At 50.5% G+C, this 22553-nt stretch overlaps 1 protein-coding gene across 6 annotated transcripts in view; it reads left to right on the top strand.

Moving 5' to 3' along the window:
- Window positions 1-22553, top strand: part of JAKMIP1 (janus kinase and microtubule interacting protein 1) — a 140596-nt gene that overhangs the window by 41899 nt on the left and 76144 nt on the right. For 5 of the 6 annotated variants that reach the window (XM_072806614.1, XM_072806611.1, XM_072806604.1 and 2 more), the window contains one exon: window positions 22173-22438. In XM_072806614.1, coding sequence (XP_072662715.1) covers window positions 22310-22438 — 129 coding nt within the window. In that variant the 5' untranslated portion in view covers window positions 22173-22309. Of the gene's footprint in view, window positions 1-20714; window positions 20767-22172; window positions 22439-22553 lie in introns of all 6 variants that reach the window. The other variant, XM_072806585.1, reaches the window with a different exon arrangement.

The raw sequence follows: 22553 nt of genomic DNA, 5'->3' as shown, positions 1-22553 counted from the left end.
TAATTCTTCATTGGTAAGACTTGAGGGTCGAGCGTGATGGTCTGCGCAGAGCTGGCCAGGACCAAGTGCCCGCTCACTGCAGGTCATTTCCTGGGGAAAGAAGGCTGCCAGGATGTTGTGTGTGTTCGGGGGCGGGGGGGTGTTGTAAATTACTTTTGTCTTCTTTTTTGCACCCCTCACAGTTTTTCCTTGATAAGCTTTTTTTTTTTTTTCCTTGAAGAACATAACTTATAAAGAATAGGCCTGACAAAGCAATCTGCTTGGTTGAGTCTGTGTTTCTGTAGATTGGCCCTGTGCCCACAGAGGCAAGACGTCACATGCTGTCTTAAAGACTTGAAATTCCTGGGCAGCCAGGAAGAAGGGAGACACTTGGGCACTGGTACTTTTGCAAAGCCCTTTGCTCCATAAACATGAGCCTCAGGCTCTCAGGCCCTCAGGCCTGACCAGCCTTCCAGCCCCAGGACCTTGGATGACATCAGGCCAGGGTGCAAACCACCAGTCTCCTGTTTCCTAGGTTTCCTAGGTGCATGTTCTTGGGCCAGCTCTGCAGCCTCTTGCAAGCTCCCCCTGCCTCCTGCAAACCTAAAAGCATCCCGTGACACCACTAGGTTACCCATACCAGAAACCTGGGTGTCTGTCTGCCTTCTCCCCTTGTCTTCTTATCCAGGCCCTGGCCCTGGCTGGGAACTCCCCTGTCCTTTTCTGTGTCTCTGTGCCTGGGAATTCACTCACAAAAGAAGAGTGAGTGCTTATTATAAGCCAGGCCTGAGGATGGATGTTCCGAGGAATTTTCAAATAAGGTTCCAGTGTCCTGGACTTTATATTTGGTGTGTATTGTGGGGCCGTGTGGGTAGGTGTGGGAGAGAAGCAGTGAACAAGTGGAAAATAAATGAAAAATGCAAGTCCGCATTTGCTGCAGCTCCTGGAGGGACAGCTACAAGCTCACTCTCTCAGTTCCAGTTTTCCCAGCACGTGGTTGGCCCCCAGGAAATGCTGGCGAATGGAGCTGGGTGGAAGAGGGGAAGAAATTGGCTCCGCCATCTTGAAAAGGTGGACCTGCCCTTCATGGAGCCAAGCCCATAGGAAGCATTAGGATTCTAGGTGGGGTCCAGCTTATTGCAAAGGGCTGTGGAGAAAAGGGATGTTTGCGTGCATTTCCTGGAGTACAGAAGCTGGGGCTTGAAATCCTTATTTGCTTAGCAAGAAACAAATGCAAAATGGCAGCACTCCTGCTTAGGGAAAATCTGCTGGGTGTGAGCCAGCATTTGGGAGTACAAGTCAGTTGTCTGCATGGAGTCTGTCACCAGGAAAGACAGTTGCCCTACTCTTGATCTGAAATAGATGCACCATTGCCATCAAATCATTGCACGCTAGCTGGCATTCAACTTGGGATACCCTAGTGTTTACTTAGCAGCGTACGTGTCACCCAACCCACAGCTTTTCCAGAAAGCTGTCCTACAATGGAAATCATGCCTAATTTTCATTTGGTCACTCACTATTCTCTGGGTACCTACTCAGTACCGGGCTCTGAGGTAGATCGGGTCCAGGAGCACGAAGTTAATTAGCTCGGGTCCTTGCTTCTAAGGAATGAATGTTCAGAGAAGGTAAACTCTGGGTGGGCAGGAACTTCTGGCTGTTTGATGTTCCCAGTGCTGAGAACAGTGTCCAGGAGAGTGGAGGTATGACGAATCCTTCAATGAATAAATGATTGGGTGAAATGAATGAGTGATTGGTGAGAACAAGTAGAAGGTGATGCCAGCGCAGGGTGGCTAGTTGAGGGGGGAGCATGGGAGCCATGCATGCCCTGATGCAGATTACAGATGCTTCTCGGGGAGGCTTGTTAGCTGAGGAGGAAGGTATCCACAGGGCATCCAGGCCCTCTGGTAGAGGGAGGCATAGGGGCAGAACCCATGCCCAGGAGTAGGGGGAGTGAAGGTTCAGGGGGCTGAGTGAGGGTGGCATTGGGGGGCTTCAGAGGAAGCAGAGGCATGTGGGTAGCATGCTGTAGGCCTGGCTGGCAGGCTTGGGCTGGACCCCAAGGTGGGGGGACCACCTGAAGCCATCTAAGTGGAGGAGTGATATGATGGGGTGCCCTAAAAGACCCCATGGATGATGGGGCCATCAGGGCCTGGGATACAGGTGAGGCAGTCCTTCAGAGCCAGTCTTTGTCAGCTCTTAACTCACCTGGTGCTGCCGGAACATACTCTATGGATGGCCAGTTACTTACTGATACACACTTTTTGAAATAAGCATGTTTTTGTTAGCCTCCTTAAATGGCTTAAAGGTCCTTTAAGTGACTGAATTTTAAGAGTTGGTCCTTTCAAACTTCTCATGCCATTAATGTGAATGAGGCAGAGAAGTTTCTTGTGTCATTTCCTCACGTCACGTCAAGTGCATGTTGGGAAGAATCCAGACCCGTGTTCTAGGCCTGCTCCATTATGTACTGGCTATGTGACCCAGGGGCAGTGGTAGTAGGGATGTGGAAGGTAAAGGAGATAATGCATGTGGCACACCCAGCATGATTTAATTCCCATCCTGTTGGAGATGGTGGCATCTGGCCCCTAGAGTGACAGTGCCCCGTGTTGTCTTGATTGACTGAACTTGCTAATTAAAGTTGGCTCCATGAATGAAGCTCATTTCCTTCATGCCCATTGGGATTTAATGGGCACATGAGGGCACTGATTTGTGGAGTGAGCTGTGTGACCTTGCTCAGCTCACTCTTAAGGCTCTCTGAGCCTCAGTTTCTAGTTTCTTAGCGTATGAGCTGAAGACCATAATCATTCCCATCTCATTGGGTGTTGGGACAGACATGAGAAGTCCAAAGCTAAGAATTGAACCAGAGTTTTCTGATTCCTGGTTTTGCAACCTCAACCTAATTTATCTGAAGTTGTGTTTTTGAGATAACACCTTATGTGTCCTTTTAGGGACTCTATGTAGGGTAATCCTTAAAAACAAATGAGGAATAATGTGCACACCTTTCTTTGGCAAGTCTTGAAAATTTAAGATATATCATAATTGGGGATGAGTTCAGCTTGGCTGGCTTCCCTACATGAGTTGCAGGGTTGTATCTGAAAGGAATCATAGCCTGGGTCAGCCTATGTCTTTCAGGCAGGGTAAAGCGGGAGAAGACACTGGAGAAGCTTCCACTTCTGCTGACTATTCAGAGCAGATGTTCTTGACCCTGGCACCCAGGCTGCATGTTGGAATCCCCTTGGCTGCTTTGGAAATCTATCTGTGTCCCACCCCAGATCAGTGTCATCTGGACTATATCTGGGCATTCTCTCAATTTTGTTTTTGATTGTTGATTGCACTCTATAGAAATACACTTAATTTTTGTATACTAATCTTGTATCCTGCCACCTTGCCGACTTCATCTATTCTAATAGTTTTGTGTTTTGGGTTTTTTCCTTCGTTTTTGTTTTGTTTTTTGTAGATTCCTTAGGATTTTCTATACATAAGATCCTGTCATTTGCAAATAGAGATAGTTTTATTTTTTCCTTTCTAATCTGGGTGCTTTTTGTTATTTTATTTTATTTTTCTCTGGATAAACCTGTAGTACAGTGTTGAATAGAAGTAGTGAGAATAGACATCCTCACCTAGTTCCTATTTCAAGGGGGAAAGCTCTCAGGCTTTCACCATTGAGTAAGATGTCAGCTGTGAACATTCTGTAGATGCCCTTTATTGGGTTGAGGAAGTTTCCTTCTGTTCTTAGTTTGTTGAGTGTTTTTATCATCCCCGGGTGATTTCATCACGTGCCTTTACACATCTATTGAGATGATCGTGAAGTTTTGTCTTTTATCCTATTATTATATTCATTCATTCCATGGATTAGGTTTGGGTGTTAAACCAGCTTTGCATCCTAGGATCAATCCCACCTGGTTGTGGTGTATGGTTCTATAGTATTTTGTTGTGTTTTGGCTTATAGACACCCCAATCTCTGCCTCCATCTTGATGTGGTATTGTCCCTTGTGCTTGTCAGTCCCCAGATTTTTCCTTTTTATAAGGACACTGGTCATTTTGGATTAGGGCTACCTTAATGACCTCACTTTAACTTGACTGTATTGCTAAAGGCCTTATCTCCAAATAAGGCCACATTGTGAGATATTGGGGTTAAGACTTCAATATATGAATTCCTGATATGCATATATCAGGAACATTTTCCAGTATCCTTCTTCTGACATTAATTTTCAAATGCATTTTTAGCTGGGGTGGAACATTTTTAACGAATGAAATCTTATCCCGAAGCCCATATAGAACCCTCAAAAGCAAATTAAAGTTGGGGGGCAGCGTGCTCAGACTTCAGACAAGTCCAGAGCTGAGTAGAGTTGGCCATTGCTGTTGTTTTTGTGTGCGTGTGTGCATGGATATGCAGGTATGGGTTAATCAGTATTGCTAATTAGTAACATTAACTAATGAAGTGATTAATAGTCAATAGTCAGTTGTCCCAGATATTCCCAGTTTCCAGGAGTCTGAGCCCTTCTATAAATGTTGAAGGAACCATGCACTCACCGGAAATAAATGATTTTTAATCTCATCTTTATCTTCTCCAAGCTTCACAATGAACACATAATACTTAATCATTATACTCACCAATATTATCAATAATCAAATTATTAATTAATGAGCCAGTGCAACTCATGCTGTACTCACAATAACTCAACCTCATGAGGTAGGTACTATTTTCCTCATTTTTCCAGGTAAGGAAACAAGCTCAGAGAGGACAAGTAACCTGCCCTGGGGAACACAGCCAACAAGGGGTAGGGTCTTGATTCTAACTCAGTCTGATACTGAGCCAGCCCTTGAGAACACTCTACTCCACTGCCGTTTGGAGGTTCTAGAACATGAAGTTCCATCAGTGGAGCATAGGTGTGGATAGGGTCTATTTGTAGTGAGCACCAGCAAAGTATGAAGTTTTCTGCTGTGTTATTTAAAGTTGTTTAGTGTGTCCCTCTTTAATTTCTTTTAAGATACTTATTTATTTTGAAAGAGAGAGCAGGGTGGGGAGGGGCAGAGGGAGAGGGAGAAGCAGACTTCCCACTGAGCAGGGAGCCCGACATGGGGCTCCATCCCAGGACCCCAGGATCATGATGCTAAAGGTGGATGCTTAACCCACTGAGCCACCCAGGTACCCCTCCTTCTTTAATTTTAACTCTGGTTTCTGGGGCACCCTGGCCTCCATCTGTGTTCATCTGTTGGGCTACTTTAAACAGAGGGGTGTAATACAGGGAAGCAGGAGTGGTTAGAAGGTGGAGGAGCAGGGGTCTCAGCTAGGCCTCAGGTTTGACCCCAGAGTCACACCCCAGAGTTGCCCTCTGGGGAGCTGGGGGGTCAGAAGCCATTGTGTCCAGGGTGACTCCAGCCACAGCTGTAAGCAGGGATGATGACCAGACACCATATGCACCAAGGCACCCCCTGTCTGCCAGGCTTATACCAACAAATGGGCACCCTGCTGTGCCACTTGAGTCCCCATTTTTCCTAGAGTGAAATCTTGTATGAATGAATGAATGAATGAATGAATGAAATGTATGATGGATCTAAAATCACATGCAGAGCGATAGCTCCAAGGGAGTCTGGGAAATGTTTCTGGCTTTCTGGCCTCTTGCAGTTCAGGATGGCACATTTGGTCCCCCTTTGGGGTCATTTTGTCCGGTTGATGTGAGTGTGGATAGGCTGAGTAGTGCTGCCATCTCAAATCTTCAAGCTCCTCACAGTGAGTTCCCTGATTCCTGGGTTCTTCCTGGGCTTGCAGCAGTACTGTCTCCAGGGTATGAGACGACTTCAGGAGCTGGGTTACATGGGATGCAGGCAGGAAACACAGCCTGAATCTGATCCTGCTCCTAGTAGGACAGCATGCCTTCTTCCAGCCTCATTGCTCAGTCAACCTGAGTGAGCCCCGACCTGGGTGAGCCCTGACCTGGGTGACCCTGGCTCGAAGGCCCTGGGAACACAGGGCCTTTGCAAGCACGTCCAGTGACGTGGAGGAGACAGCGCTGCACATGGCTCTCTTCCGGGGCAGGAAGTAGGAAGTCCCTGAAGCAAAGCAGCAGGCAGCTCCTTAGCCTGAAAACGAGGGGGTGGGGGTGGGGAAGAAGCGGTGGTCCTATGCCAGGGGAAATCTGGCGGTGGCCGCCCAGTGGGAGTTTGAGTCCTGGAGCAGAGGAGGACCGCACCTGGCAGGCTGCAGAGTCAGGCCGGGTGGAATCTTAGCCCCTCATTTCACCTCCTTGAGCCTCAGTGTCTTCACCTGTAAAATGGGGTTGTTGATTATATCCCATGAGCTTGTTGAGGTTCAGGACAAAACTCTGTTTAAATGGCTGGTGGAAGATGAGCTGCTGCATCTCCCATCACTTGTTCAATCCCCGAGTGCCCTCTGCCAGAGGTTATGGCCAGCTGGCCGGCGTGGAGGGGGATGAGGACCTGAGCAGTGGCTTGGCCTCTCTGCCTCTATTATTTCTTGTACAAGGTGTGGGAAATGAAACCTCCCTCTCAGGGGCTCTATAGGGTTAGAGGGATGACTCTTGGCTGACACTTAGCATTTCGAATAGTTTCCTATGGTGCTTCCCTCATGCCTGCTCCAGAGGAAGGTATTATCACTGGGATGCTGAAATAGGATTTCCAAAAGTGCTTAAATATTCTTCTGGTTATTTGGGTTTCAACAAACCAAAATGCAGGTTTTTAAATGTCTGCTGGGAGTCTGAGCTCTTCTGTAAATGTTGAAGTAGTCATATACTCAGCGTGAAATTTTTCCCATATCCACCATTTCTCGATTCCCATGACACCAGTCTCTGCCATGGTGTTGGGTGATAACTTGAAAATGTGTGTAAGAACGTCCATGAGAGCTGGAAGTGCTCTTGGGAAGTGGTTTGGGGGAGGAGCCGGTGCATTGGGCTTTCAAAGGTTTAGGTTCAAATGCAGGCTGGCTGCGGCTCTCCGCACCTGTTTTCTCCATTGTAAAATGGGCCTTAAGATGCCTCCTCAGGTGGGCTGTGGTGGGTGATGTGATGATATCTGGGGCCTAGATTAAGTCACTCTGCAAAGTGCTATGTACATGATGGCATTTTTATTCAGGTGGGGCAGGCTGGGCCAGGGAAGTGCCCATCCCTGGAGTGGGCTGGGTCAGCTCTGATGACATTCCATAGCTTGAGAATAGGAGAGAAGTGGTCCCCGAGGAGACGAAGCAGCCCTGCCCCAGCCCCCACCAGGCTCCAAACAGATGGACCATCTGTCTTTCTTCTGTGCCTCTCTGGGTTCTGCTGGTCCTGCTGGGTCAGCTCATATGTTTCCTCTTTCATGGAAGGTGCCTCTCTTGCCTCTGGGCATCCACAGTGGGCTATCCCTCCTCTTCTGTTTCAGGTTGTGACCACTTGTGGGCACCTCACCCCTGCCTTGCTGGACTTGAAGACGTGATGGGAGAGGTTGGGGCATGATCTGGATCTGGTCACCTCTCTACCCCTGGGCCTGAGCAGTGTGTGCTAGTGTTTGCATATGCAAAGGAGGGCATCACAGTGTTTCTTGCTTGTGCATGTGGACATCCATCTCCCGGGCATGTGCCCATTGCCTTCAATCAGGGATAGGCACTCAGCCAGGCCAAGCTCTCAGGAGGTAGAAGAACACTAAAGCTTTGCCAGCACAGAGTGCCTGGTCCGTTGGGGTGGACACATGTGCCAACACAGCATGATCAGGGCTGTGAGGAAGGGAAGCTCAAGGTGCCACCATATGCAGAGAACACCCCCACTGGCCTGAGGGTGGGATGTGATATCAGGGCCAGCTGTCCAAGCATGTAATGGTGAGGTTTGAAGAAGATGGGTGGGTGGGAAAAGGGGGAAGGAAGGGCATTCTAGGAAGAGAGCATCAGCTAGGTTTGGTGGGGCAGTGCTGCGTAACAAAGGAGCCCTGAACGATCAGTTCTAGGTCACGCATGCTCTGGTGCAGGGACCCTAGGCTTTCCTCTAGTGGGTGATTTCAGGGTCCCAGCACTCCTGCCTGCTCACACCATCATCTCAACACATGGCTTCTAAGGTCCCTGCAACCAGGGAGAGAGAAGAGGAGTCACTTGGGCTCTTCTGTGCCTCAGCCCTATAGTGACACAAGTCACTGCTGCTTGCACACCGCTGGCCAGGGCTGGTCATGTGACCCCGCCTACTGCAAAGGAATCTGGGAAGTGGAGGGAAGCAGGTGGGGGATTTGCTGAGCACACAGGGAACCCACTTGCCAGAGGTACCCGGGCCCCCAGAGAATGCAGCATCGATGGGAATTACAGTCCTAGGACTCCAGCTCTGCCAGAACTTAATGAAACACTGACTTCCCCACCCCAACCCCAACTATGGGGCATCAAAATAATGGCTGGAAAAGGGATTCTTTTTTTTTTTTTAGGATTTTATTTATTCATGAGAGACACAGAGAGCGAGAGAGAGAGGCAGAGACACAGGCAGAGGTAGAAGCAGGCTCTGTGCAGGGAACCCGGTGTGGGACTCGATCCCAGGACCCCGGGATCACAACCTGAGCTGAAGGCAGATGCTCAACTGCTGAGCCACCCAGGTGTCCCTAGAAAAGAGATTCTTGGAAGGATAAGAGCTCAGGGGGGTAAAGGGAATCTGGTTATAATAGGTCGGGAAGGATTAGGTGACTTCTGTTTTTAAGGAATTGGGTATAACATTGGTCCTGTCTCCTTCATCTACTTCCATCCCTTTCAGAGTATAAATAACGTGGAGTACGTATGGTAGGCTTTTTCATATGAAAGTGAACCCTTTCTGTTTATGAATCTTCTAAGCCTTTGAAAGAGGTTGTGCACAGAGTTACCTTCCCGTTACTTCAGGAGATGCTGGCAGCGGTGGGGAAGTGGGACGGAGGCCTGCTCATGAAAACATCCAGAGAATTCATGCTCAGCCAACCTCCCCATTCTTACTGGCAAGGGCTTTGTCTCTGCTTGTGATTTTAATTTAGATTCCTCATTACGATTTTTGGTGTTCTTTTGGGCCACATTACTTCCTAATGAGCTTCTTGAGCATCATTTGTATAATGCAGATTTATCTTACTGAATTTATTACAAAGATCTTTCTTCAATTCAAAAGCGGTAGGATTTGCTGTCTTGAATTTTATAGGTTAGTAGATTGTCAGCACTGAGAGATGAACAGTGGTTGGGAGTTCATTTGAGCTTTGTTTCCTTTAGCTATGAGAGTGCAGCGGTTGGCTGGCTCCTTGGCAGCCTCTCGGGTCTTGAAGTTCAGCGCTGTCTTGTAGACGACACATAGCTGCGTCTTGTTTACCCACCCACTCTGACAGTTCCCATCTTTTCATTGGTGCAGCTAGACCACCGATGGTAGAGTGATTATCGATATAGCTGGAGTCAGATCTACCACATTTGTTACTTTTCTATTTGTCTACTTTTCTGCCTTCTGTTTTTTTTTTTAAAGATTTTATTTATTTATTCATGAGAGATGCAGAGAGAGGCAGAGACATAGGCAGAGGGAGAAGCAGGTTCCCTGTGGGGAGCCGATGAGGGACTCAATACCAGGACCCTGGGATCACAACCTGAGCCGGTGGCAGATGCTCAACCACTGAGCTTCTCAGGTGTTCCTCCTTTTGTGGTTTTATTTTTATTTTTTTAAAGATTTTATTTATTTATTCATGAAAGACACACAGAGAGAGAGAGAGAGAGGCAGAGACACAGGCAGAGGGAGAAGCAGGCTCCATGCAGGGAGCCTGATGTGGGACTCGATCCCAGGTCTCCAGGAACACACCCTGGACTGAAGACGGCACTAAACCTCTGAGCCACCTGGGCTGCCCCTTTTGTGGTTTTAACTGAGCATCTATGTGTTCCCATTTTCTCTGCTTCCCCAGCATATGGGTTGTGCAGGCACACCTCATTTTATTTAGCTGTGCTTTATCGTGCTTTGCAGATACTGCATTTTTTTTTTTCCAAATGGAAAGTTTGTGGCAATCCTCAATCAAGCAAGTCTATTGGCACCTTTTCCCAACAGCATCTGTTGACTTTGTGTCTCTGTGTCACATGTTGGTAATTCTCAAAATATTTCAAACTTCTTCATTCTTACTACATTTGTTAGGGTGATCGGTGATCTGTGATTATGACCTGCTGAAAGCTCTGATGATGGTTAGGATTTTTTAGCTATAACATATTTTAAAATTAAGGTACGTACATTGTCCTTTTAGACATATGCTATTGCACACACAACAGACTATAGTGTAGCATGAACGTAACTTTTAATATGGATTGGGAAACCAAAGGGAGTCATTTGACTCCCTTTATTGAGATGCTGACTTTATTGCACTGGTTTGGAACCAGACCTGCGATATCTCCAAGGCATGCCTCTACTTCTTTTTTTTTTTTAGCTTTTTTTTTTTTTTTTTTAAGTGGTGGCCTTAGAATGTGCAACAGACATGTGTGGCCAGTTCAAGTCCCTTTTCACATAACACCATGTGACTCCACGTGTAGTGGAGGCACCTTTGACAAAGTCTTCCTGTGCCCTTTCTCCCATCCCACATCACGCCACTGTCATTCATGTCACTCTTCTAGATGCTGTCAACACATAATACATTGTTGCTGTTATTATTTCGGACACGGTTATCTGTTAGATCAATTAAGAATAAGAAAAGTAAAAGTTTTTATTTTTCCTTCATTTATTCTTTGTTTAGCTCTCTTCTGTCTCCTCTGTAGATCTGTATTTCTTTAAAAAATAAATTTTTTTTTGTTTTAGATCTGTATTTCTGACCTACATCATCTTTCTTCTCTCAGAACTTATTGTAACTTTTTCTTTTTGCAAGGAAGATCTACTGGTGACAGATCTCTTCAAATTTTGTCAGAGAAAGTCTTCACTTTGAAAGATAATTTCACAAGGTATAGAATTTTAGGTTGGTGGGATTTTCTCTCAGCTGATTGCACTCCATTCTTTGCTCGTTTGCATGGTTTCTGAGAAGTCTGACATAATCTTTACTTTTGTTCCTCTGTAGGTAAGGTGTTTCCTGCCCCCTGGCATCTTTCAAGATTTTTTATTTGTCTTTGATTTTCCTCAGTTTGAATATGATCTGCGTAAGCGTCAGTTTCTTGGTATTGATCTTGTTTGGTGTTCTGTGAGCTTCTTGCGTCTTTGGTTTGGTGTCCGACATTAGTTTTTGGAAATCCTCTGACATTACTGGTGCAAATATTTATTCTCCTTTCTCTCTCTCTCTCTCTCTCCCTCCCCTTTCTGGTATTCCCATTACACATTTGTAATTATCCCACAGTTCTGGGGGTATTCTGTTTCAGTCATTGTTTTCTTTGCCATTGGGTTTGGAATGGTTTTATGGACTTCAGACTCTGAGTATTTTCCCCAGCTGGGTCCAATCTACAGTTCCTTGGAGGTGAGGTGTTCTTCATTTCTATTATAGTGGTTTTTTTTTTAAATCTTTAAGAGCATTTCTTTTCAGTCCTTTCTTAGAACTTCCATGTCTGCTTACATTAGCCATCTATTCTTGCATATTGTCTACTTCTTCTGTTAGAGCCCTTAGCATGTTAATTATAGTTATTTTAAAGTCCTGGTCTGATAATTCCAGCATCACCACCATATCTTAGCCTGGTTCCGATGTTTGCTATGTCTCTTCAAACTGGGTTTTGAATGCTTTGTATATATGCCTTGTAATTTTGTTGTTGTTGTTGAGAGCTGGACAGGAGGTATTTAGTAAAAGGAACCGGACTAATTCCCATGGAGGTTTCTGCTCTGGTAGGGTTGTTATTCTCAGTATCCATCTGTCTGCCTCTCCAAATTTTGCCGTGTGATCTCAGTTCTCAGATGGATATAAGAAAAGTTACTGATTTTCAGTTTGTTCAGTCTTCTCCTTGTTGTGTGGATGGGAGTGATGACTTCCAAGCTCCTTATGTGCCAGACCAGAAACTGGAAGTTGGATTCAGTTATTTCTATGTTCTCCCTGCCTCCCTCCTTCCTTCCCTCCACCTCTTCCTCTCCTGTTCTTTCATTTCTTTTCCCCACCCTTCCTTCCTCCTGTGTATGCCCCTACCCCCTTCTCATTGGGCAGGACTTCGCCAAAGTGGCCGCAGGTTAGGTGACTGCACAGTGTTGCCCTGATTGGAGGTTTCTCTGTTTTTTTTTTTTTTTTGGATGGCATCATGAGTTCAGACCTGAGCTCTGTGCATGTTGGCTGTGAGGTCTGGTGTTTTAGGAGGCCTCACTTCCCTGAACTTGGCTACACTTTACTCCTTTGAGACATATCAAGATGGACATGCTAGGGCCAGGTGACAGAGGTTATCCAAAGATTCCTGGGCCCTCTGGCCCTTGATGAAGGTGGTATCCTCACAGTGTCCAGCTGTTGCTATGTCAGCTGCAGCCCTCCACCTGGCCCTGAGCTTCACAGGTGACCATGCTTGTTCTGTGACTGGGGTGAGGATGACAAGTGACAGTGGCTGGTGATGCTGCCACCAAAAGGAAGGTATGTCTGACTAGAGACAGGTGCAGTGGCCCATAGAGGAGTCCCATTTGTGCCCTTCTGTGGCTGTATTTAGGACACAGAGGTGGCTTCCTCCTGATTGATGTGTGGAGATGTTGAAAGGAACAGACAGGCAGAGGTCTGTAATGAGGGGGCTTTGGACAGGAGAGGCTGTGAGCATCATAGGGCAGGGCAAGGTGTGGCTTGCTCATTATTGTGGCACCATAGTACCTGTGGGTAGGACCCAGGCAGTAATCTCATGCTGGACATATTCAACCGGCTGAGCTCCTCTGCTCACAGCTCTCTTTCCCCAAGAGCGAGACCCAAGATCCTTGATGCTCAGTGTCTGGTCTTTGAGCTATGGTCATGTTTAAATACCAAGGGAGCCTGGCTGGCAGGGGGAGGGGCCAACTTGCAAGTGAGCTGAGCTCACCATCGGGTGTCCCCGCCTCTACCCACATGCATGCCAGTGTTTTTTTTTTTTTTTTTAAGACTTTACTTATTTATTCATAAGAGACACACATAGAGAGGCAAAGACATAGAGGGAGAAGCGGGCTCCTCTCAGGGAACCCGATGCGGACTCGATCCCCTGACCCGGGATCACACCCTGAGCCGAAGGCAGACGCTCAACTGCTGAGCCACCCAGGGGTCCCTACATGCCAGTTCTTGTGTGATTATGCTTGGCTTTGTGGAATAAGGTGTGTTTTTACCAAGGACTCAGGAAACCTGTCTCTTGAAGGCTCTCTTGTGTCCTTCTGCCTAAACACTGTAACTGAACCATGGGTGGGTGTGAAAGGAGTACGTGACGCTGTCACATCCAGAGGACATCCAAGGAGGGGTCCTGATGTTTTGGGCGCCTGCTTAGAGCTGGCACTTTGCTTGGCACTGGAGACTGTAAATCAGGTGGTTTATAAATGGAGGAGCTGAGAATCCAGGGAGCAAGGGGGAGCAAACAAGTAGGCTAGGCAGTGGGGGGCCAGCAGCGGGCCTTGTCAGCCAGACTTCCCACTGCAAGATCCTGTTGGCGCCCTCCCCCGAGGCAAGGAGGCCTGGGAAGCTTGGTGGTTATTACTGCCATTGTCACTGGTATTGTTAATTTTCTACCCTGGGGTGAGATGTGGGGATTTCCACTTCAGAAGGTAGCTGGGAGGTGAGGCAGAGAGACTGTTGAAGGCTTTTGAGGTCCAGAGGTCTGCAGGTGGCCAGACAGAGGGACCCCGGAGGGCTCCGAAAGGCATCTGGTGGTAGCACTGTGGGGCTTGGGTGACACCTGAGAGGGCATCAGAGGGACTCTGGTGGGTAGCACTGTGGGGCTTAGGTGGGGCCTGTGGGGGCGGCAGGTGGCTATTCTTTTGTCCCTACTAGAGACACACAGGTACCACCAGCCAGTCTCCCATGGTGGGATGAACTCCCAGGGCACCACACCTGGAACCTGGTGTCAGTGAAGGCTCCCCTCACTCCCTCCTCCCAGCGTGTCCTGAGCTCTCTGCAGCGCACACTACCTGCGGTGCCCTGTCTCCACTGCAAGCACCTACCGCCTAGGCAGTAAAGATCTCCACAGATGAAGAAACTGAGCCCCAGAGAACTCAGGTGACTGACCCCAGATCAGAGGGACCCACTTGGGATTTAGATCCACATCTCCCAGGCAGGCTCTTTCCCAACCATGTGTAACTTACTGTGTTCGGGCCTCAGTTTCTCCATCCATGAGATGGGGGTAATAGTAGGACCTGCATCCCAGTCATTAGAGGTTTGCTTGAGCAGCCTTGTCCTGCATGAGGCTGGTTGTGGTGTCTGATGTAAGCGTGTGCTCCAAAAACATTTGTCATTCTTATGTTACCCGGAGAAGAGAAGGCTCTGGGAGTAGGGCTCGGTCTCCAGATTACTGATAGGTCGCTCTCTGGGGAAGGGAGAGGCAATCATTCTGGGTAGCTTCTGAGTCTTGTGAGGGGCCCAGGGGAGAAGTCACAAGGGGCCCTTTTTTTGGTTTGTTTCTTTTAGGCTTGAAATCAGAGGTGATTTCCAGGGCCATAGGGGCTGCCCTAGGGCAGCAGGTGTCCCCACGGTGGGGAGTGGGCTTTCTGTCACTGGGAGAATGTGGAGGAGGGACCGAGGAGGGGATTTCCGTGGGGCCTGGAAGGCCACGAGGTGACAGGTGGGCCTTGGAGTCCCAACTTCTTGTGCTGAGAGTCCTGCATCTAGAGGCTGATCTGGTCTTTGTGTGTGTGATTTGTTCCTCACAGTGAAGAGCCCGTTTCGGGGATACTTCGTGGCTTCCAAGTACATGTGGTCCTTACCTATGTGCCAGTGAGGGCACCGCACTGACTCATGGCACCTGAGGCTGGCCACTGATGCTCCTACCGGGCATGCTGCACACACACACTTGAGGTGTAGCCCGTGCCCTTTTACTCCTCCACTCACTCCCTTTCCTTCCAGAACAACCAGCTTTTCAGCAAACCCAGCTGTGTGATTTCCTGGTGTGTGTGTCTCTAAGGCTCCATTGCCTCATCTCTAAATCGGGAGAACCTCTATGCTGCCTCCCCCTGGAGAGGCTCCGTGGCTCAGCTGAGGTGTGGTGGGCCAAGGTGGGCAGCTGGTGGGTGAGTCTGAGAGGTCACCTGCCCATGCTGGGCAAGCTGCAGAGCCCTCTGAGCCTGGTGCCCCCAGGGGAGAATAGGGCCTAGGGCCTGACAGTCCCCCCTGCTCCCAGCCTGCCACTGTGTGCTTCCCGGTATTGATGTGGCAATATCATGCAGCAGCCGGGCCTTCCAACACTGGAGACCCATGGTCTTCACAAGATGCCCGGGACCCCTCTGTGAGAATTCCGCTACGCAGGCTGGGGAGACTGGTCTGCACATCCCAGAAACGCTTCTCCTGCACATCTGGGATTTTCCCATCCTGGGTGGGACTGCTGGGCTACTGGGTGTGTGTGTGTGTGTGTGTGTGAAGTGTGTGGTATGTGTGTGTGTGGGGTGTGTAGTATATGTATGTATGTGGTGTGTACTGTGTGGGTAGTGTGTGTGGTATGGGTGGTTGTGCATATGTGTGCTGTGTGGTGTATTTGCGTATGTAGTGTATGCACATATGTGTATATAGTATATGCACGTGTATATAGTGTGTGCAGTATGTGTAGTGTGTGTGCGTGTGTGGGAAGTAATGTGTGCATTTGTGTATACTGTGTATGCTGTGTGCATGTGTGTAAAGTGCATGTAGTATGTGCATAGTGTATATAATGTTTGTAGTGTGGGTATAATGTGTATATAGTATGTGTGTGTATAGTGTGTGTGGCATGTAGTGTATTTGTGTATGTGTATAGTGTGCATATTGTGTTCTGTGTATAGTGTGTGTTGTGTGTGCATATATGTGCATATGTGTGGTGTGTGTAGCATGAGTATTTGTGTGCGGTGTGTCTGCATGTGTTTGTAATGTGTGCATATATGTGCGTGTGTGTGGTATGTAGTACATGTGTAGTGTGTGTGGTGTGTAGTGTGTGTATATAGTGTGGGTGGTGTGCGTGTGGTGTATAGTGCATGTGTAGTGTGTGCCGTATGTGTAGTGTGTGTGGTGTGGAGTGTATGTGTGGTGTGTGTGTGTGTGTCCATGTGACTTAGACAACACGGCCGCTGTCCCGGAATTCTGCACACTGCCCGCCTGAAGCCACGGGTCCTGGGTCCCCGCGGGGCTGGCGGCTGGGAGCCCGGGTGCAGGCACGGGTCCTGGGTCCCTGTGGGGCTAGAGGCTGGGAGATGGGGTGTGGGCATGGGTCCTGGGTCCCCGCGGGGCTGGAGCCTGGGAGACGGGGTGTGGGCACGGGTCCTGGGTCCCTGCGGGCCCTTAGGCTGGGAGCTGGGGTGCTGGCACGGGTTCTGGGTGACGACCCTGCAGGTTGTCAGCAGGAAATGGCAGGAAGGTCACTCCTGCTGCCCCTGGAGCCTGGATGGAGCCGGATGCAGGCCCAGGAGAGCAGGGGAGGCCACTGCTCCAGGCAGGAAGGGGTGAGGGCTGGCTGGAGGCAGAAGGGAGTGCCTCTCAGAACTGGTGAGTGGGGACAGGCTTGGCTTGGTGGCTGGATATTTAGGTTTGGGAGCCCTGAGGCCAAAGTGAGGATTGAACTGGGCTCAGAACAGGGCCTGGGTAGCCAAGCACTCCCAAATGTGCTGGGACAGGTGGCTCTTCTGTCATTTCCAGGACCCACCAGCTCTGAGCCTCTGGGGTCTGTGATAGGACACAAGGGCCTCAGAACCCTGGCTGCGGGCAGCTTACCCTGGCCTTCCCTGAGCTTAGCAATGCTCAGCAGCCCTGCTTGCACACGGCGCCGTGTGCGCACAGCCCATTCCACTTCACAGACGGGAAGTGCTGGCTGAGGAAGACAGAGCTGGGGCCTGGCCACACACAGGTCAGTGGCAGGGCTGGGATGAGTGACTGAACCTCCGCTCCTCACTCTGGGTTCTCTCTGCAGCACTTTACCCCGAGCTAGAGTAGGTGTTGGAAAACCTAACTCATTTGACTTCATTTATAATTCTTTACGGAAGTTTTTTTTTTTTTTAAACCCCCACTGACTACTTTGCACTCATATAACGAGAGTCTGGACAGCAAGGGCCTTATTAGTTTATTGTAAGTGGAGAGTGACATCTCCTTGAAAAGTTCACGTGTAGGCCTCTCAGGCTTTTTCTTGTAAGTATTAAAAAAAAGTTATTTTTTTGCTCTCTCTCTTTTTTTATTTTTTATTTTTTGGTGTGGGTATGGTGGAAAATCTGCTGTCTTTTTACTCCCTGTCTGTGTTTGTCTTTTGCAAAACACTGTCTTCCTGTTCCCCTTCTGCTCTGGGCCGGGAGAACAGACAGCTCAGCTTGCTAGCACTGTATGTAAAACACGAGATGATGGGCTCTGAGTGAGGGACTGGAGATTTGCCTACTGTGCGGTGTGCACTGGCTTTGGGAGGATGTTTGCTGAGCCTCTGTGGGGTTCCTTTGCTGGTACTGGGCTTTGCCATCTGCTCAGTGGGCCGTCATGGACTTGAAGTGGAAAGCCCCTGGCACAGAGTGGGTACCAACCGCATCTCAGGTAGAGTGACCTGCTATTGCTTCCATGGGTGAGGCCCTCATGGAGGTCAGCAGCTGCGGGCTGATTGTAGGGATACTCAGTGGCACTCTGAGCCTCAGGCCGGACCAGCCATGGGTGCGTTCCTGGCACGGAGGCCAGCCGTGTGGGGCCTACCGAGAGCTCTGAGATGGACTTAGCCCATAACTTTGGGTACTGTCTCCTGTATCCCCTCATCTCAACATTTACTGAGGCCCTGGCCCGGCAAATGTTGAGAGTGAGCGTTGGTGTTTGCTCACTGTAGGCTTGGTGTTTGCTCATTGGAATGTATTCCTCCTGGAAACACAGAGCTTGGGCTTTGGGCTGAGCCCGGGGTGAGGCCTACAAAGATGGAATCAGGCTCAAGGGGCTGACAGACGGGCAAACACACAGGGCCGCCCTCGGCCACCCTGGGAGCTCAGAGGAGGCATCTGATGATGGGCTCCTTAGAGGAGGCTCCCTGGAGGAGGCGAGATGGGAGGTGGCCATGAGGGGGCGGCGGGGGCGTGCCTTTCTCCATCAGGGAACTGAACGCCTTGGGCCTGCCAGGGAGCGTGCCGGGCATGGAGTGTGGGGCAGGTGGCAGGGCTGGAGCGCTGGTGTGAGTCAGACCCTGCAGGACCTGCACCCTTCACGGGCCAGGCTTTCTCCGAAGGTAGCCTGAGCCTCCCGTGGCTTCGAAGCAGGAGAGGCACAGCTCTGTGTCTGCAGATGTCGATCTGTTTTCTCATCTGTAAGGCGGGCAGTACGTGCCGACGCTCTGCTGAGTGATGGTGTGAACGCGCCTTTCCAGGGGCTGCTGCGGCTGGGGCAAGCGCCGGGCCGTCCCCAGGCATGGGCCCCCCTTCCGGGTGTCTGGCTTGTCCTGCCGCTGTCTGTCCCTGCCCTTTGGCCCTTCTGTTCTTGGGGCCTTGAGAGCTGGGCCGGAAGACTAGGAGGCCTTGGGGTCCAGCTGGCCAGGGGTCTGAGAAAAAGTGGAGACTGTGAATGGCCCTGAGGCTCTACCCACACTGTTCCCATGGTCCCTCAGACATTCCTGGGGTGCTGTCTCCCCACGGCTTGGGTCTCCTCTCCCCCCTCCCCTCCCGACTGCAGCCAGTTTGCTGTTGTAGGGCCTTGCTGAGGAGTGGACCAGGTTCACGGTCTGCAGCGAGCGTGCTGTGCTGCCTTGGGTGGGCACTTGACCTCCCTGAGGCCCGGAAGCCTCATCTGCTACCCCTTCCTCCCTGGCATCTTCAGTGACCCTTGGAGTGGCTGCTGGGGGAGGGAATGGACCTTCAGATTGTACTAGGGCTGCTGAGAAGCGGTGGCAGCAGGACCCCAGATGGGCCATAGTTCGATGTGGTGGCTTCCTGAGGTGCCTTGTCTTAGCACCTGTTATCTTGATCTTCGTGGAGGTTACTGCTCCTCCTAATAAATTCAGCTTCGTTTTGTTTGGGGAGTGTCTTCACAGGGCTGAGCACCTCGCTGAGCATGGCTATGGATCCTGGCAATCCCCACACATCCCTGTGAGGTCTGTGCCATGGATCCCATTAAACAGGTGGGAATACTGAGTCATAGAGAAGTTCTGTGACTTTCCCAGAACCACCCAGTCAGGCACGTGTGAGCCAAGAGAACACACTTACTGAGAAGGGTGGCTCTTTGGTGGGGGACGAGGCCGCCCTACAGAATGGTCAGCTGTGCCCCGGGGAGTTTGGCTTGTGTCTTGTCTTGTCAGGTACACCTTTACCTTGCAGGTAGCCCCTAAGGACTCAGGCGGAGCTGGAGCTGCATCTGGCTGTGCCCGGAGAGTCAGTCAGCTTCCAGACCACGCTGTCACTGCACTGGGGACAGGGCCCACAGGCTTTTCCTTCAGCTTCTTTCTTACATCTTTCCCAGCTCGATCCAGATGGTTTTCTGAAACTTGCTTGCTTTCCTTTGAAAAATGGCATCATTTTTTCTGTAAAGCAGGAACAGAAAGCGAAAATCTGACTTATCAGAAAGAGTATATAGAGGAAGGTAAATGTCACTTGTCGCTCAGGCAGTCACTGCTAACGTTTGGGAGCCCTGGCCATGTGGTCCTCACCGCTGTGTCCCCGGGGTGTAGGACCTGGTGCCCAGCAGATGCACAAAAACTATTTGTGACCAAATGGAAACAGCGAACAACTGTGTCTGAAAAACTGAGATCACAAACCGCGTTTGTTCTTTGACCCTGTGGCATTTACTTTTCTCTTTACGGTTCTGTGTCACAACTTTGCTGTCCTTTACTTAACCGTCCCTTTGGCTGAGTGCAGGGTTGCTGGGAAGAACAGCCGTGTGTATACAGAGGCCATCTCTCTGGTTAATCCTTACCCTAGGTGTTCCTAGGGGTGGTGTCGTTGGGCCACAGGGTGGACTAGAAGGGAGGGAAGTCTCCCCGGCTCTGGGTGCCGGATCTGCCGAGTGCTTCCCGCCCACTCTGCAGGGGCCTGGCGGCTTCTGGGTGCTGCCGTGCCGGTAGAGGCAGGCCGGCCAGAGCAGCGAGGAATGAATTATGGGTTGTGCTCTCATAAGTCACAGCAGAGCAAATGGAGTTCAGACTCACTGGAGACAGAATGTACCTTTCTGGAATCAATCAGTGGGGATGCTCATTACCCCTGAATAATCCCTCAAGGCGTGGTGTTGAGAAACACCGCACCCTCCTGTTCAGCAGGGGTCAAACTGGCTTCTACCTCTGCCTTCCCAAATGGGACATCCTGGTGCCCCAGGGCATCCTAGGCATTGAGCCTCTGCCACTTGCCCGAAGTGCTGGCATCCGTGAGACCTCACTCCAGTTCCCTGATGTCTGCCTGCCTCCCGACTCCCACCCCACAAAGAAGCTCCTGCTGAGGCCACTGGCTGCATATTCCTGAATTTGGTGGCCAATTTCCCATCCCCATCCTCACCACCTCCTAGAACTCCTTCTTCTCTTAGCCTTCCTGGTTCTCCTTATTCCCCTCTATCTCCAGGCTTCTTGTTTATGGTATTCCTTGCTGATTTCATCCCTTCTGTTCCACCTGCAAATCCTGGCATTCCTCCGTGCTGGAAAGTTCTCTTTTCACTGTGCATTCTTTCCTAAGGCAATTTAACCCCAGGGCCACCACTTAACAGCTTTGTGGCCTTAGGTAGCATACTAAACTCTCTGTGCCTGGATTTTTTTCTCATCTCTAAGATGGGCCTAATATCTGTACCTACCTCTCCAGGTGCTGCAAGGACAATACACTCCCAAGCTCCTGTCACAGGACCTGACACATAGTAGGTGCTTCACTCATTTGTTCGTTCATTCATTCATTCATTCACTGATTCATTCATTCTCTCATTCAACAAATGCTGCTGGAGTGCCTCCTGCATGCTGAGCTCTGAGGCCAGGCACAGAGAATATAGACCCAGGCCCTGCTTGCTTGGAGTGCACATCCTGGTGTAGGAGAAACAGACGAGAAATAAGTACATACACGGTTTGTCATATGGAAAACAGCAAGAAGGCAGAGCAAGGGGCCTGGGGGACTCTAGGTCTGCTGTCAGAGACCGGGCAGCTTGGGGTCAGGCTAACACAGGGCTCAGGCCTCGGCATCTGGGATTGGACTCACCCGTCCAGTCTGGCTGTGGAGCTTGACCGGTTTAATGTTGTTGCCTCATCGTGACTGTGTGACTATTGCTAGCACTCAGCCTCTCTGGGCCTCAGTCCTTCGTCTGCAACCCTGGGCAACATCACCCCCCTCGCAGGGCAGGTGCATGGATTGATGAGCTGTGATCTAGGTGTCACACCTAGGACACAGTGGTACCAGCTGTCACTTCAGACCTTATTTTAAGGACTTGGGCTTTGCCACGTTATGGGCTGGGAGGGCAGCCCTCCCAAATGAAGGCCTAGGCCTCTCCAGGAGGAATGTGAGTGCTGGCGGGGCTGTTAGCTCATCATGACACCCCTGTCCACCAGGGAGCCAGCTCGGGCCTGGCCAGGCAGACATAGAGGCCTGGAGGGACCACAGGCACCGCCACTGGGTACAGAGCCAGTGGCTCAGGGTGACCGGTGCTGTGCTAGTCTGGGGGCCGTGTAGGGGGAACCACCAAACTTTATGAATTCTAAAAGGACACTTTTCAGGGTGTAGTCCTCAGATGCTAGTCCAGACTCACCTGGGAGTGTCGATGGAGCATCTGGATTCCTCAGTCCCACCACGCACCTCATGCTCTGAGCTCTGGGCTACCCAGGGACCCGCCTTTTGAAACAAGCACCCTTGGGAACCAGGGCTCGCTGACAGCTGCAGCTGGCAGCCTACAGGTTGCTCGGGGGTGTGGTCTCCTCTTGAGAAGGGCAGAGATACACCAGAACTACTCAAGCTCTGGCAGCCGGGGAGCATCACCTGGGCGCTTATGAGGGATGCAGATCAGCTTCTCTGGGGGGTGGGCCCAGACTGTCTACCTTGACGAGCCTCTGAGAGATTGTGTGGCAGCCAGTGTGAGTGAGAGGTGCTTGGTCGGTGTTGTGAATCGTGGGGCCTCCCTGGGACAAGCAGGTGCCAGGCCCAGGCAGGAAGGCCTCAGGCAGCGTTGGCTGCTGTTGTGTTTGAGTGCTCAGGCCATGAGGCCAGCCTCTCTCTCTCTCTCTCTCTCTCTCTCTCTCTCCCTCCCCCCCTCTCTCCTAACCCGGCCTCCCTCTTCTCCAGGGTCCCAAGTGATGGTGGTTGACGCAGAGGACGAACTAAGCCCTGCACAACTGGTTAGCGTGGCGGAGCCTGGAGCGGCACCTGCTGGCCGGTGGGCGTGAACCTCGGGATCTCAGTGTCTCAACCCCAGAGGAAGTATGTCTAAAAAGAGCCGGAACAAGGGCGAGAAGCCCGAGATGGAGGCTGATGCCGTACAAATGGCTAATGAGGAGCTCCGGGCCAAGTTGACGAGCATCCAGATCGAGTTCCAGCAAGAAAAGAGCAAGGTGGGAGGGGTGCAGGCGCCCTGGCTCCATAGAGGGGGTGCTGCAGGGTTCCTGGTGAGGGCCTTCCCAAGCTAGGGGTGCGGGTGGGCACTTGACCTCTGAGCCTCAACTTGCC

This window comes from Canis lupus, chromosome 2 (genome assembly GCF_048164855.1).
Source record: "Canis lupus baileyi chromosome 2, mCanLup2.hap1, whole genome shotgun sequence".
NCBI classification, from domain to species: Eukaryota; Metazoa; Chordata; class Mammalia; order Carnivora; family Canidae; genus Canis; species Canis lupus.
The sequence above is the reverse complement of the archived record's forward strand: the minus strand, read 5'-3'. Positions and strand labels throughout refer to the sequence as shown.